At 44.3% G+C, this 17,283-nt stretch overlaps 1 protein-coding gene across 4 annotated transcripts in view; it reads left to right on the forward strand.

Annotated features, from left to right (window-relative positions):
- The window catches only part of LOC119167714 (uncharacterized), a 537,665-nt gene extending 520,612 nt beyond the window's left edge, over positions 1 to 17,053 (forward strand). For all 4 annotated transcript variants that reach the window (XM_037419242.2, XM_075865824.1, XM_075865825.1 and 1 more), the window contains one exon: positions 13,425 to 17,053. Coding sequence is in view for 2 of the 4 variants with exons in the window: in XM_075865824.1 (XP_075721939.1) it covers positions 13,425 to 13,445 (21 nt within the window). In the remaining 2 variants the exon portion in view is untranslated. The remainder of the gene's footprint in view (positions 1 to 13,424) is intronic.
- The last annotated feature ends 230 nt before the right edge of the window (positions 17,054 to 17,283 follow it).

Genomic DNA, 17,283 nt, shown 5'->3' on the forward strand with positions numbered 1-17,283 from the left:
GGTGACTCTCGGTATGACGCGCGAGGTCGACTGATCGAACAGTTCCTTATCTCGTCGAGCGCGTGTCTCCTAAATCGAAAAGAACCAACCTATTATAACCTCGCTAATAACACCTACTCCTCCATAGACCTGAGCATAGTATCTCCATCTCTTGTGCCTCTACTCCAGTGGAAAGTCGTCAGTAATCTGTACGGAAGTGACCACTTCTCGTAGTTTTGAGCACAACGACAGTAACTGAGTGTCCACCACGTGTTCCCAAGTGGGTCATAAACAGAGCCGACTGGGAACAGTTTCATACTATCGCTTGTCTAGGTTGGAATGACATCTGTACTCTGAACATTGATGGCGCTGTGAACTACTTCACAGCGTTTTTGATTGATGCTGCAACAAAATGCATCCCACAAACAAATGGACACCCTGGAAAACGAAGTGTGCCATGGTGGAACTCTGAATGCCGAAACGCGCGCAAACAGCAAAACAGAGCTTGGAGGCTGCTTCGGAACTCACCGACAGCCGAAAATTTTGAAACCTTCAAGAAAATAAAGTCTCAAGGCAGGAGAACGCGTCGGCAAGCCAGAAGAGAAAGCTGGCAGAAGTTTTTATCAGGGGTTAATTCATACACACAGGAGGCTAAAGTCTGGAGCATGGTCGGTAGGATAGCAGGGAAACAAGTACACACACTTCCACTCGTAAACACTCAGGGTGATACCTTGGAAGATCAGGCAAACTTCCTCGGTGCACACTTCGAACAGGTATCCAGCTCATCCCACTATACTGACACCTTCCAAAAATACAGAACAAGAATTGAAAAGCAGAAACTCGAACACAAATCCACCAGATACGAGGCATATAACCAAGCTTTCAGTCTAGCTGAGCTTCGAACATCTCTAAACTCCTGCAGTACTTTTGCCCCAGGTTCTGACCGTGTGATGTATGAAATGTTAAAAAACCTACCAAACGAAACCCGAAAAACCTTACTTTGTTTGTACAATGCTATTTGGTCTTCTGGCACTATTCCTACCTCCTGGAAAGAGGCTATTGTTATTCCCATTTTGAAAGAGGGCAAGGACCCTTCTTTACCCTCGAGTTATAGGCCTATAGCACTTACAAGCTGCTTGTGCAAAGTCTTCGAAAAAATGATAAACTGCCGACTTGTACATTTTCTTGAAACAAATAATTTGCTCGACCCATTTCAGTGCGGGTTTCGAGAAAGTAGATCCACCACAGACCACCTTGTTCGTATCGAGGCACAGATCAGAGACGCGTTCGTCCATAAACAATAGTTTCTCTCTGTGTTCCTCGATATCAAAAAGGCTTATGATACAACATGGCGTTTCGGAATTCTAAGAGACCTGTCCCACCTTGGTGTGCGCGGAAGAATGTTTCATGTAATCGAAAGTTACCTGTCAAACCGGACATTCCGTGTCCGTCTGGGCAGTGTGCTCTCCAAAACATTTGTCCAGGAAACAGGCGTACCACAAGGTGGTGTGCTTAGTTGCACACTTTTTATTATTAAAATGAATTCTTTGCACTTGTCCATTCCTTGCAATATGTTCTATTGTACATATGTCGACGACGTCCAGCTTGGCTTCAAGTCATGCAACTTGGCCATGTGTGAGCGGCAGGTGCAGCTGGGTTTAAATAAGGTCTCCAAATGGGCAGATGAAAACGGATTTCGACTTAACCCACAAAAAAGCATGTGTGTCTTGTTCTCTCGAAAGAGAGGCATGCACTCGGAGCCCGACATTCAACTGAACGGGCAACAACTGTCCGTCAAAGCTGAGCATAAATTCTTAGGCCTAATCTTGGACAACAAGTTGACCTTCGTACCCCACATCAAGTATTTAAAAACAAAATGTTTAAAAGCCATGAACGTTATAAAAGTGTTGTCACGTACTACGTGGGGTAGTGATAGGAAATGCCTCATGAATCTGTATAGAAGCCTTATTCGCACCCGCTTAGATTATGGGGCCATTATTTATCAGTCAGCGACTCAAAGTGCTTTGAAGATGCTGGATCCCGTGCACCATTCGGGCATCCGCCTTTCTACGGGTGCTTTTCGCACCAGCCCCGTAGAAAGCCTTTACGTTGAGTCAAATGAGTGGTCGCTTCATCTGCAAAGAACCTACATGTCCTTTGTATATTTCTTTAAGGTGAAAGCAGACAAGAGGCACCCCTCATACTCTACTATTAATGACTTGTCGAGCTCCATTCTTTTTCAAAACAGGCCTTCAATGAGGCAGCCCTTCTCAGTTCGCCTGAAGGGTCTAGCTGAGGACACTGGAGTGTCACTCGAACACAGTTTAATGGCTCCTGTAGCATACCCGCCACCGTGGCAGTGGCAGACTATAGATTGCGTTGTGTCTTTTTTAGAAGTTACTAAACATGCGCCTATTGCCCATATTCGAACATACTTCTTGGAACTTCAACACAAATACACACGTCCTGAGTTTTTTACAGATGCCTCTAAGTCTAACTCCTCTGTGTCTTACGCTGCTGTTGGCCCTTCCTTTTCGGATGCTGGCCCTCTACATCCAGGCACAAGTATCTTCACAGCGGAAGCTTACGCGATACTTGTGGCAGCTAAACACATCAAACAATCACAAATACAAAAAGCAGTAATTTATACAGACTCCCTCAGTGTGGTAACGGCTCTGCACAGTCTTAAAAAACAAAAAAACCCTGTCCTAGTTTAACTTTACTCCATTTTATGCACCCTCCACACACTCAACAGACATGTTGTTGTGTGCTGGGTGCCAGGGCACCGTGAGATTCAAGGCAACGTGATGGCGGATCAGCTTGCTACATCCGCCCACGAAAGCACCGCCATTACACCGACATCAATCCCGGCCCTTGATCTTAAGCCGTCTCTCAAACGAAAACTCAGGGACTACTGGCAGAGCAAGTGGGATACACACACACAAAACAAACTACACGTTATCAAGCCACACCTTGGCCATTGGCCACCAATATCAAAATCACGTCTAACAGAGGTAACACTAACAAGACTCAGGATAGGACACATATACACGACACACACGCATCTTTTGTCCGGTGGTGATCCACCATTGTGTGACAGATGTGGAGAGGCATTGACAGTCCTTCACATATTAATCCAGTGCAAACACTTAGAAACTCTAAGAAAACGACATTTTCCATTACCCTACCGACAGCATATACTTTTACACCCTGCAATGTTCGTCGGTAGGGAACCGCTTTTTAGTCATAAATCATTGTTAGCGTTTTTAAAAGAAATTAATAATTTTCATATCATACACCCGGGCATTCCGTAGCACGACCTCTCTAGAGAGGTTTTTGCTGCGGCGGTTACACAAGAAAGCACTTGCCTCACGGCCCTTGGACGCAAGGGTATGAACGAGTGAGGCACTTGTGCTAATGCCATTCATATCCACCATCGTTTTTTATAATCACCAACTCTTGTCATCTATCCTCATCACACACACCTTTCACGGCATGGTCATGATTTTATTACTTGTATGTTTTTACCCGCCTTACCGCGAGGAATTTTATGGCCTTTATACAGCCGCTTATCACAATCATTGTCCATATTCTTAGTAACATGAACTGGCGCTCTTTGGCCGTGAAACGGCCCTTGCGCCACAAAACTTCAAACATCACCATCATCATCGAAGTGGTGAAACGCTTCGCGAAAGCGCTGTGCGGGAAGCCAGAGCGGTACGCACGAGCACAAGCGCTAAAACAAAAGGAACTTTATTCGCGGCAAAAAAATTTCTGAGTGGATAGTTTCGATTGTCAGCGAAGCATCCTTGCACGATAAACACGGCCAGTGTTAGGAATCTCGGAGGCCGTGTGTGTTTCTCCGCTAACGATCAACGAGTCCAAGCAACAGATGCTGCCACAGTAGACCGGCGTGCTTATTTATGCGATCATAATTGCATGTGACGCAGTTGTGGTGGTTTCCATTGGAGGTCAGTGGTGGTTTCTGACCTTCCGTCGCGTCAAAAAGTCAGGAAAATTGGACTCTGGGGGGTTCGAGCGTCCAAAATTTCAGACTTTCTGATACCTTGAATCTATGGGGCCCGTGGCGGTGCTGCGAAGATGTCCGAATTACCGGGCATGTACAAAAATTCGGGTGTCCGGAAAATGCGCAGTTGACTGTACATTCATTTTCAAATGTGAGTTTTATCCTGAAATGCTTAACATAGGAGCTTTAACCACAGCTTAATTCGACGCTATGATACCGTATAAGCCGGAATATAAGTCAGGATATTTTCAATAAAACAACGAGTTAAAGTTGCCGCTCGTCTTATATAGCGATGTCTAGCCGACAGTGCACCACTGTCTGGCAACAACATGTGGCTTGCATGTGCTTGAGAAGGTGGACACGGCCATATTCGCATTCATATCCAATAGCAAGTTGTTTTTTTTCTCTTTGGTCTGTTTTTTTGTTCGGGATTTGCCTCTGATCTGTTTTAAGTTCTCGCTCCGCTTGACATTGTGCTTCATTTTTAGTGGTCTTTTTTTCCTTCACTAAATATGAGTAGCGGTACGATAAGGGAGTACTCAGCTGCGTTGAGGTTGTTGAGTTCGCAGAAGCGAATGGGAATATGGCTGCTCAGCACCGCTTTGGTGTATCAGAAAAATGTGTGTGCTATTGGAGGGTGCAGAAAGGGAAGCTGCAGATGTGAAATCCTTGGGAAATGTTATTTCGTGGGCGAAGTGCGGTTCATTTGCAGCTGGAGGATACGCTAGGGAACTTTGTGTGGGAAGTTCATGGGTGCTCGCTGCCAGTGATCGTGGATACCATTCGCAAGAAAGCTGTGGAACTCGCTCGAGAAGCTGGGCTCACGAGAGAAGAGTTTCGTGCACCAAACTCTTGGGTGCATCGATTCATAAGAGGCAAAGGATTTTCTTTCCGATGGCACACATCCATCTGTCAGAAGTTTACAGACGAGTTCGAGGACAAGCTTATAAACTTTCAGGGCTTCGTTAACCGGCTTCGGGAGCAGAACAACTACATGATGGGGCAGATTGACAATTCTCTTGGGTGCATCGATTCATAAGAGGCAAAGGATTTTCTTTCCGATGGCACAAATCCATCTGTCAAAAGTTTACAGACGAGTTCGAGGACAAGCTTATAAACTTTCAGGGCTTCGTTAACCGGCTTCAGGAGCAGAACAACTACATGATGGGGCAGATTGACAATTCTGATGAGACCCCAGTGTGATTTGACATGCCTTCATCGACCATGATCATGCAGCGGGGCGGGGCGCCAAGGATATGAAGCTGTTGTCCACAGGCAACGAGCACTCGCCCTTCACCGTCATGCTGGCATGCATGGCAGATGGTAAAAAGCTTCCGCCCTTCATCATTTTCAAGCGTAACACAATGCCGAAGGAAGTGTTCCCGCCCAGTGTTGTCGTTCGCCTCAACAAAAAGGGATACATGGACGAGGCCATGATGCTCGAATGGATAAGAGTAGTGGGGAACTGTCGGCCAGGTGCACAGCTGCGCCTTCCCAGCATGCTGGTGTTGGATGCATTTCGTGGCCACTTCGCCAACACAGTGAAACGCGCACTCAGCGACCGTGAAACGGACATCGCCGTGATACCAGGTGGTATGACGTCCTCCTTCCAACCGATCGACGTTATGCTAAACAAGCCGTTCAAGGACCGAGAGCGGCTTGAGTACCAAAAGCGGATGTCCGGCGACAACCCAAAGACCCCTACAGGGCCGCCTACAGAGGCCTCCGCTTGCGACTGTTTATGGCTGGGTGCTTTCAGCCTGGCGTTCCTTGCCAGATTTCATGGTGGAAAATGCTTTTAAGAAATGTTCCATTAGCAACTCGCTGTATGGCACGGAAGACAATGCACTGTGGGAGGCGGCCAGCGGCAAACTCTCGTCTTCAGAAGACAGTGGTCCTTGAGCTGACGAATAGGAACAGTAGCGATGGTGGTTGAGGGGAGCTCCGACGATCGGGGTTCGGTGCTCCCAATTCCCAAATAAATGTAATTCGGCAGATTTGGGTTGTTTTCCTTTTTTTTTCGTTTTAGCTAACCTGAAATTCTGGGGGTCGACCTATATTCTCACTCGTCCTATAGTCCAGTTAATACGGTAGTAATTCCCATCCTAGTTCATTTTTCATATTGTTACAGCTGTCAATTTGAGTAATGGCTTAGGACAAACCTTGAAGCCCTGTTTTGTATTTTTTCATGTTTGTCACTTAAGACATATGCAAGGGATCTCATACGGAACAAGCATATTCAAGCATGCGATTAATGTATGCTAAATACACCGTTAATTGTAAACATGTTGGCACCTGTCTCAGGCTTCGCCGTATAACATATAACGATTTGGCAACCTTCGCCACCACTGAGTCAACAAGAGCATTTCATGAGTGGCCCTCCGTGGTTTTTCATTCTTTCTCCTGTTACCCTCAGCTGCCCAGAAAAACCTGATGTTTCTTTCCCACCACAACGCCCAGGTTTTCAGGGCGGTTCTTCAGTTCCTTCAGGACACAGGTCAGCTGTCTGTAGAAGGTGGTCACCACGTCCTCAGCCATAGACGTCACTTTTATTTTTTACCCCATCTTTAATTCTCTCTCCTTCCTCTGCAGACGCTGAGACGTGCTTTCACTCAGGGCTGCAGAAATAGCGTCTTTTGCACTCCTTAAGCTCTTCCTCCAATCCCTCGCAGCATGTTAGTTTTGTCTTCGTTAAACATTATAGTGTTTGAAAATATTATTGTTGCCTTTTTTACATAAATAACAGTTTCATACCATGCTTGAAAACGAAATTGGGGCTATGACAGCGCTCATATAGACCCTCATTTTGAAAATAGGCATTACTAAGCACTTATAGGCATTTAGCCACAAACATTCAAAATAGGCATTTAGAGGCACTATAAAAACACCATAAAAGCCCTTCTTAACCTCTAATTCATGCTCATATATCAAAATGGCACGATAGGAATGTAAGGAACGAAATAGGCATTTGCCTATAATTTGGTGTCTAGTTAAAACATACATTTTCGTGACACTAAGCAAGTAGTTGAACTCTAGTTGCATCAGACTGTGTCAAAATGAAGAAAATGTTGTGTAAAAGTGGCCTTCAAAAATGTGACAAGGTAACACTTGGGTATATCTATCGTGTAAAAACAACAGTGTTGATGCTCAAGTAGTATTTCAAACACAGGACTTAATATGAATGGACGGCGCATAGATGCTGCCAACAGCTTGATCCAGGCTCTGTTGTTGCATGCGCTTAAGCATTTGTGTTTGCTGGATCTGCTGCACTGAGCTTTCTGTGGTTGGTTGGCAAGTACGATTAGTATTGAGCAGGTGCTTCCTAGTGATGGCTCTGCTAACCCTCAGGCTTTGCTAATCCAGTGCCCTAACACTACATTCTTTTTCTCTGTCTCTTTCTCTTGACGACAACATCAGTTGAGAAAGGTGAGTGGGTCTCCACTGTTTCTTACTTGAGAGGGTAACCACTTCTTTTTGTGATGACTGAGCAATGTTTTTAATTTTCACTTAGAAAATCGGCACCGGCTACAGTTGATTCATTCTCAAAAACAGAGTAGCAGCACTTGCTCATTTGCATTGTGGTCTTTGTTAAGTAAAAAGGTCTGAGAAAAAAAGAATGCTGGCAAATTTTTCCTTATGTAAACAGGGAAGTCTGATCTCATATGTACACCTGGGCACTGCTGTTGCAAAAAACACAGCGAGAAAGAAAGAACCACACAGGACAATCAACTGAGTTTTGTTGAAAAGCATTCACATCTAAGTACCCTCAAACCTTGTTATAATGAAGTTGGAGGGGAGACACAATTATTTTATTATATCAATTATAACAGTTTGTGGCAATGTATGCTCAGATGGGCGCACACCTATAAGCATGCAAAGAAGGAAACCGCCTCACGGCCTGATGAATCGTTACGCGGCCACGCGTGCAACGAAAAATAAACACAGTTGAATCTCATAAATTTGAACATACTTGATTCGAACTCACCCTGTGGTCCCGTCTAAGCTATGTGTATTCCAATGGGTAAAAACACCCTGTGATTCGAACGCGCAAGCACTTGCGGTGGTTAATTCGAACATACCGCCCTCCGAAAATGTTCTCAGCACCATGCCTAATCCCGCGGCGGCACCTCTCAATGCTGGGCGCGGAGTAGGAAAAGAAGAAAAGGAAAAAAAAAAAGACTGTGGCACATTGTTTCCTCGCTCTCAAATGTGGATCTGCGACGTGCCTGTGCAACGCTTCTTTCTTTTTCGTCTCTGCACGTAGAGACCCTTCTCCTTTCAAAGCCGCGTGCAGGGAGAGGGGAAAAAAAAGAAAGCTGTTGCTGAGAGTTAGCTCTCTCTCTAATGCCGATCTGCTTCTTTCCGTGTGGAGACGCTCCTCCTTTCTCGGTGCAGAGGGTAGCAGCGAAGACCCAGTCGTTGCCGTTGTCTTTAGAGAGCGTCGACGCTAGATTTAGTCGCGTGCTACTATGCTTTGCAAACTGCATGCGAAATAGATTGACTCGCTGCAAAGCAAATGTGTGCAGACGTTTCCCCATTGTGTGTTTTTAAGTGAGAGGAAAATCGCTTTGCACCGCGGCGCCGCTTCTCAGTCAGCTGTTGTTTCGTCCTGAAAATGCCTGGGTGGCTTTCATGAGCAATTGCACAAGTGTGTCAGACATTGATGTAGGAGTTCTGACTCTATCTGTGCGGAAAACCAAGTTTTCTACACAGGACAGCTCAAATCTGACTGCAAAGTAGGGCAGTAGTTCTGGTGGCAGAGATTTCTTATCTGGCCAGCCATAGCAACGAATGCAAGAACATGATGCAAGGTAGCATTTTCAAAAGCTGCTGCTTGCTGGTCAGCTTTGTTTATGCAAAGAGTAATGAGAGATTATTTCTTCTTCCAGCTCTGAACAGACTGAAAGCTGTAAAGGTAAACGAAAAAGTGCATCTGCCACAACATTATGTGAACCCTTTAAGTACTGTACAGTGCAGTTGTAGTACAACAGTCTGGCACACCAGCATGAAATGCGTAATGGACATGGGCCCTCCGATCCAGCACAAAGTAACGTAACAAGAGCTTGATAATCAGTGCGTAATGTAAAATGTCCATCCTTTAATTACACATGCCATTTCTCACAAGCACTGAGGCAGGCTAGGGCTTCACCCTTATCAGCAAGGTTTCTGCCTTCAGCAGGAGACAAAGTTCTTGAAGCAAAAGCAATTGTAATTAACTGGTCACCTTTGAGTTGTTGAAACACAGCACCCAATCCTATGTTGGACATGTCAGTCGCAATGAGTATTGGAAGCGTCTCGTCAAAGAGTTGAATGACTGGGTTTGCAGCTAGTACTTCTTTAATAATGTTGAAAGCCGAATTGGGGGTAGGGCTTCCTTGGACTAATTGAATGTTTGGCCTTTATGCAACATGGAACGCAGTGGTTCAGCAACATCAGCATAATGTATAATGAACTTTGAGTAATAGCCAGCGAGACCAAGAAATGAATGCAAGGTTTTAGAGTCTGCTGGTGCAGGTGCATTAACAATAGCACGCACTTTGGACTCAAGAGGAGACAATCCTCTGGCACTGACATTGTGTTTTAAAAAATGGAATTTGCTTGACGGCAAATGCTGTTCAAATTCATTCCTGTGTTGCTTATGCGTCTTAGTACTACTTGTAAATTATCATCATGCTCAGCACGCGTTCGACCCCAGACTAAATGTCGTCTAAGCAGCACAGTACTCCAGAGCGATCTTTCAAAATGTCTGACATGATTTTCTCAAAAACAGCTGGGGCAGATGCAAGCCCAAAGCAAACTCTACAGAATCTGAATGAACCATCATGTGTTACAAAGGTAGCTAAGTCTCTACTTGATTCAGCCAAGTTAACCTGATGGTACATTCATGCAAGATGTAACTTTGAAAAGTAAGCAGCACCTGTAAGCTGCTGGAGAAGTTCTTCAATGTAAGGTAAGAGAAACCCATCAACCACGATAGCTTTGTTTGGCTCACGCAAGTCCACACACAGTCTTAAAGAACCATTCTTTTTCTTCACCGCGACCAGTGGAGAGACCCAATCTGCTGCTGAAACTCGTTCGATGACGCCTACTTTTTCAAGACGAGAAAGTTCATCTGAGGCTTGTTGTTCAACAGGAATGGCAACCTGCGAAGCTTGGCAGGGATGGCTGCACACCTGACGGCGTTTCACTTCGTGCATGTAGCTTTTCACCAGTCCGAGTTCCTGGGTGAAAAGGTGCTGAAATTCAGAAAGAGTTTCGCTTGAAATCTTATAACTTGAGCAATTATGGGGTCGCACTGGTGTCAGCGAGAAAAGGAATGTTGACTTGACGAACTTGAACAGTAATCTTCAGTGGCGAAGGACGGTTGGGGCATTGATCAATGTTTATAATTGTAACTGTGTTTGTTACAGCAGTACCTTGTACTTCATCTATGTTCTGTTGAAACATGCTGACATTTGATGAGTGGCATACAGCTCGGTAGTGACCTCATTTCCCGCAGGCAGAACAAGTGCGGTTGCGGGCTGGATAATTAAGAAAATTCGGGTAGTGCTTATGAGATCCGTAACTGTAGCATTCACTCGATCCTAATGGTTTGAAAAATTGGATGTAGTAGGACGGGAGTCGTGATGCCCATGGCCATGTTGGCTTCCTGCCGAGTTCTGTCGGGGAGGCTGTCAGCCACACTTTTGTTTTTGGTGGCCATCTTGTAGACCTGGATGTAATTCGATCTTCGGAACCTGAGCGATCGGGAATTCCTGCATTTCGAGTTCGGTATGCTCCTTTTTCTTCGCAATTTGAATTGCATGCTGTAAAGTAAGGGTAGGGCCTAATGGCAAGAGTCGTCTTCGCACATTTTGTGCAGTTATTCCGCCAAACAGCTGATCGCGGACTATGGAATCGGCGGAGGTGCTGAAGTTGCATTTGCTCGCCATTGCCTGAAAAGCAGAAACATAGTCAGTAACTGATTCCCCCGGTATTTGCTTGCGCATTTTGAACTAGTGATGCTCTAGGACTTTATTGCTTGGAGCCTTGAAATGGTTCTCTAGTAGTGTGAGTGTTGCGATGCATTCATCAAGCATGCCTTTTTCCCAATTCCCATCTCCGCTTTCCGCCTGGTCCTGTGCATTTCGTAGTGTCCAGTAGACATCAGGGCCCTCAACTTCGAGTGGGTTAAGTAGTAGACTTTTCTTGAGAACGGGCTGGGCATTGTCTTCGGCGGGGACGTCGACGTACACCTGAAAGACACGGCGCCATGTAGCCCAAGGCACAGGTTGAGTGCCCGAAGTTTGCTATAACGGCGAAGGAGCAATTTGGGAAGCAGGGGTGGCCGCAGTAGGCCTAACTCATTTCATGCAGCGTGCAAGTAGGGCAATGCCCTGTAAATGCACCCAAAAAAGTGGCAATTCACGTAGAAAATTGGTGAAGGATGCCGATAAAGTACGTGAGAGGCTTACTTCTTGTTCATCTTGTCGCCAAGTTGTTGTATCACTGCCGGATGGACCATCTGACGGAGTTAGCGCCGGAGCTCTGTAACGAGCGTCACGCTAGGCCAAGAACGAGGAGGGGACTCTTTAGTCAGAGAGTGCTCTTTAGCGCGTAGCCATGATTACACAATATAGCCGTTAGGCAGGTGGTGCTATGCGACACATCCCGTGAAACCGAAACTAATCGGAAGTCTATGACCTCGAGATCAGTATATTTGAATTTAGGACATGAAATGCCCGACACCACAAAAACCATTTCTGATTCTGGTACCACTTGTTCTCCACATTTGGACCTGTTCGCAGAGACTAACTTCATCTGTTCCGTCACCATGAGTAGCGTCCGGTGGCAGTCCTTCGCCGCACAGCAAAAGCTTAAGATTATCCCCGTCACCAAGGATTTCAGCAATCGCAAAGCAGAAAGATGGCAGAACGTGGACAAGTGCTGCGTGTGACGGTGAAGAAAGAAAGACAGCCTACAAGCTGCACACTGCGACTGTAGGTCATTTTGTGGCCTCGAGATAGTGGCGCTCGCAGCTGTGCAGATTTCGTGGAGGCTCCAGTTGCGCCCGCTAAGCAGCTAGAGCGCAGCCGGAGGCGCAACAAAGCAGCTAGTCCTACCTTATGAGTTCTGTGCAGGCTCGTGAGGTAGGCATAGCTGCTATGTTGCTTGAGCACTGCTTTTGTACAGCCTTTCCTGTATATGAAATGTTCGAGCAAAAGGCAAAGATTTTTTGCTCCTTTTTGGTGAGCTGAATGGTGGGGTGCAGAGGCGAGTTATACGTGCGATAATACGGTATACATATGCTGCAATGCTTCCAATAGACTTGCCGTCCTAAAGCTGCCATATCTATTGGCAGGTGTAAGCCTATTCGAGAGGCTGGAAAAGGCACACAGCCTGCTCTGGAGTACTGCTCTGGTGTGCTTTCATCATCGAAAGACTCAGTTTGAACAGTGCAACTGCATGCAGACAGAGGAAAACACACAAACACTTCTCCTCTGTCGCACTGTTCAAGCTGAGCATGATGAACAGACTAGCCCCCAACACACTTTCGCCAATGCCTAAGCGCCCTTTCTTTTTTATTTCTATTTTTCAGTGAGGTGTTGCGAGCTGGCTTAATCTGAAAATTTGGTGCAACATTCATTGCAGAGCGAGCTCACACATTGTAAATAAATAAAAAAGATTTTAGGGCTTGCAGATATGCATACGACTGTATATTGGTGGACTGCATTCGGAAGCTTTGTATTCCATAATTTTTTCTTTTTGTCAAATGAAGTGCAATATAATGGAATATAAAAGTCCGTACGAGCCAACAGTTTCAACAAAATTTCACATTTTGAAATTTGCTGTGTTGGGCTGTTACTGGACAACTATTTGAACATTTCTTGCAGCTTCCATGGAATAGAGTTGCAGGTAACTGTGAGAGGTCAAAATGCAGCATGATGATGCAACTAAGTGAAATGTAATTTAGGATAGCTCCCTATAACTAGGGACCTTTAATGATCGCTTTGGGGGAAATAAAGTTATGTTGTGTACTGGAAGGTGGACAGCATTGTCTCCTGGATTGTGTACAGGCTTGGTGCTGTGACAGCAGATTGTATCCCTCAGCAGCAGATCGACCGTTCTTTTTAAATGATAAAGCAATGCAAAATAACAAAGACGGAAGAAAAGAACCATCCAAACTATGAAAGTACCTACTGTTGAGAGTTTTATTAAAAGGACACACAAGATCAAAGAAATAAGTTGTAACACACATAACTTAGGGATGTGTGTGTTCTTTCAATAAAATCTCCAGTTTGCACTGTGTCTGCATAAACGGGTTTTTTGTTCTAGTTTGATCAAGCTACAATATGCATTGCCATCTCACCCAGCAAACCCTCCTTCTGGAGATGAACACCAGCAGTTAGTATTCTATTTTTTTTTCCGCTGTGTGCAGGGCTCATCAAACAAGAAGTAGAGGTCCTCCCGAGCAATGCCATGTCCCAGCATACCTACACAGCACTTTATTCCCGCTTTGTGTAATGTGGTGACACTGGCCTGGGACCACTGATGCAGCATTCCCAAGCTACCTTCCTTTTTTTTACTCCCCATACTGTTTTGTTACTTGTTGTTGCTGTTGTTCAAGTGCCAGAAGCCCACAAGTTTTGTGCCCTCATACCCAGAGCTGTTCTTTTACCTCATGCCTGTTCTTTTTTCTAGCTTTTGACTCATTTACTTGTTTATAATGTAAGCTCTGTGCATAAAAGTTCTACTCAGTGTGCTTTTCTGAAGTGGATCGATTTTTTTTTTTTTGTCTGTTGCTGCCACTGTTACTTGCAAGATATACGCATAATTGGACTACTCCTCTGTAGATCTTGTTTAAATGAAATGATTGGCTAACTTTCTTGTGATACCTCAAGCATGAACCTTAGGGCAAAATGTAACTGATGGTAGTGTTAAGCTGTCTTTGAAGTTTTCTCCATAGCAGTTTGCCTTTGGAGTATGCAGAAACTGCCTGTTGAAGTTTTTACTAAAAGGACACAAAAGAATACCGTAGACAGCATTGCCATACTACTTTGGGCATCATGCTATGCTGAAAAGCACGTGTTGGTACTTCTGCTCTGCAGAGATCAATCATTTTGTGCCTTTAGAAGGGCATCACTGTTTTGTTTGTTAAAAAGAGCCATCAAGTAATGAATTTAATGGGAAATGTTTTTCTTGAGCTGTTAAGATAATTCTCTTAAGTGCATCAAGCAATAGACAAGTTGAAAACTAATTATTTTAATGAATGAGCCTTTGTGATAAAGGGAGTTGCATTACTGTTCACAGCTGGCAACTGGAAGCATAGCAAGTTTATACTACTGCAGCTAGTATTAAGGCTTAGTTGAAGTTTAAGTGTGTTATAGCCAGAACTATATATAAGCCATACAGAATTTCCATATGAGAAGTTGTGGCTGATAAACTTTTTGTGTGATCTAAAATTCTGGAGCAGAATATTACTGTAGCCATGTAAAGGCAGTTCATTCTATTTCCACAAAATCCAGCATTATTCTTGCTACACTGAATTTACTACTGAAGAATTTTGTGCCCTGAAAACCTAATGCTGAGGCTATATCCAGCATTTATGATAAGCTGCTGGATATTTTCACTTGTGGGTAGTTGCATTTGTGATTTTTCACTATTTTTTATTTTAATAATGACCATAACGTATGTGAAGAAGTTAGTAGCTTATTTCACTTGGGCTTCTTGGGTTAAAGCAATACTTATAGTTGACAAAATTGACACCATTGTTTGGATTGGCAAATTAATGTTTGCTGCCAATACTTTCTAGATGATAGGGAGAAGCATGCAAGCAGAGCATAGATTAGGTAACTGGCAGCCTAAGTAGAATGGAAAATGCAATTAAGTCAAGAAATTTCGAGGCATAGGATGCAGTCCAAGATTTTATTTCTGTGTGTACAACACATGAAGTGCCCGATACAGTTGTGTATAGTGAAGGAAGTATCTCGCTAGATGCTTTTTTTCAAGCTGCGTGAAAATGAAAACTGAAGTGTTCATGACCAGAGTACAGCAAATGTTCTCTCGCAAACAAACATTGCAACGAGATGCCTTGTCATGTGGGCAGACATGTGCACCGTACTCCATTTGTGGAGTTGCTGCAGTGCAGTTATGGTGAATGTTTCTCTGAGCTCAGCCTTATCTCGCCGAGTAAATGTTGTGGCTGCAGCACAAATGTCTTTTGCATTTCTTAAAACTTGTGCCAGGAAAATATTTTCAAATAATTGATATGCACTGTGTCCTGATTCTAATCCTCCCATTGCGACAGGCTGTCTGCAGTTGCAAAAGTTGATAAGCCTACATAATTACACAAGGAGAAGGGGTCAGCAGCTAGATGGGAAATCCAGTGGAACACATCGGCTTAAAAAATTTCGTAGTAGTTTCAGATATGTGGGCAGAATGCTTTCATGGACACATTGTTGTGCATTGCACGTGGTGAGAATTGAGATTGGCAAAGCTTATCTTTTTGCTGAACTGTCAACTGCATACCATAGTAGCTGCCTTTTGAGTGCAGCAGCCGAAATGTGAAAGGACTGTTGTGCTCATATTTCAGTGCAGATTGTTATTACAAAGCCCTGTGCTCTCTGCTGCATGACTTCAAGTTTTTTTGTTTTTTTAATTTAACCTATAGTCTTTGCACAATACCGTTTTTATGTGCCAAACAGCCTTGCAGAATTTATTTGGACCTATCTGCACCTGGTGCTTTTCTTGTCCCGTGAGCTCTACTATCCAGTGGGCAGGTCATTTCTCCAGTCTTTGTTTAAGGTGCATTGTCAGAAGTTCAGGTGCTTGCATGTTAGCACCAAACAGTGCACTTCTAGGAATTAGTGAATCCAGTGTCTGCCATTCATGAAAGACATTGAGAAGACTGGACAGCAAGAATTGCTTTTTGGTCGTGCCACTTGGCCTTTGTGCATGTGCTTTGTTGGCCTCTCTAAGGTTAGGTGTCACAAGACAAGGCTGTTATGCAGTTCATCATGTCTAACCATGCCTTTTTGGCACCATTTATAGGGTAGGAGCAACATTTTCAGTCAATGGGCCTTTTCCTAGTCCGAACTAAACCTCAAGTGAATATCGCCGAAATCAAAACTGGTGGCTCTTGGACTCCAAAACTGTCCGCCACATGCCGGTAGGCAATCTCGGAGGCCTGCGTTCGCGCCTTTCTTTGGGGCAAACATGCATGTTTATGGCACCAGATGTTGCTTGGCCCGCACATATCGTCACGATTTGCTCACCAAAAATCGTGGCGTGTTCCTGCTCAAGGCCGGCGTTCATGTGCAGATTACCTACCCAGAAAAGGCTCATTGCTAAATAGGTGTTAGATGCCCCCAAATACACTGTTGAAAAAAAGGGCATATACAAAATCGTTGTACCAAAAGCGTACTTGTTTCCAAGTCTGCTTGTTGAAGCGTCGGCTTTAATGATACCCTTTGCTCGGGAATTTTCCATCTTTTCAAGCTTCCATCTTCACCTGAGTTTCTGCTTTTTTTTTCTTTTTTTGTAGCAAAACGTGGTACAGCACAGTTTGCAGCACATCCCGGGTTGTGGGGCCAGGCCTTAAGTTGTATTTAAAAGTGCACAGTGGACCGTCGAAAGTAAAATCGCTTGCCATAGCCTATTGCTACAAAGGTTGTTCACAGCGTTCTAAACTGAAGAGTTTCATTAACATCACTACAAAATTATTTGACTAGTTTGCACTGCACTAGTACTAAACTGCTGTTCATATGAGCTCTGGGTACTCACCTGCTCATTGCTTATACCTTAAAGCATTTTGCAAGAACAAAGTGGTAACGAGCAGATTTCAAATTTACTTGTCCTATGTAGTTTTTTCCTTCCTCCGCTTGAAACAATGCAGTTTGATGGCTGTGGATTGGAGAGTGCATTAGCAGTGACATGTGGTGTGCATGCGTGTGCATGTTTGTGTGCATGGTGTGTATGAAAGGCAAGTTTAGATTGATGCTGGCAGAGCTACTCGTTTATGCTGTTGGAAAAATGGAAATATATGCTAATAAATACAGCACGAAACTACATTGTCTTGTGTGGATTTTGGCAGCCAGACCAAAAATACTTTCTCTTTTTTTTGCAAAACGGGACTGTTGCTCTAGAAATGCATCAGCACACTGTTAATCAGCTTTTTTAGGCAACTGTAATGTTGCCAGTGTCGGTTCTGCTTCAAGGCCAGCTCTGGCTATTTTTCGTGGTCAGTAGATAGCAAAACAACACATCGTCTGTTAGGGTAACCCGGCTTCAAGACCTAG

This window comes from Rhipicephalus microplus, chromosome 6, assembly GCF_043290135.1.
Source record: "Rhipicephalus microplus isolate Deutch F79 chromosome 6, USDA_Rmic, whole genome shotgun sequence".
Taxonomy (NCBI): domain Eukaryota; kingdom Metazoa; phylum Arthropoda; class Arachnida; order Ixodida; family Ixodidae; genus Rhipicephalus; species Rhipicephalus microplus.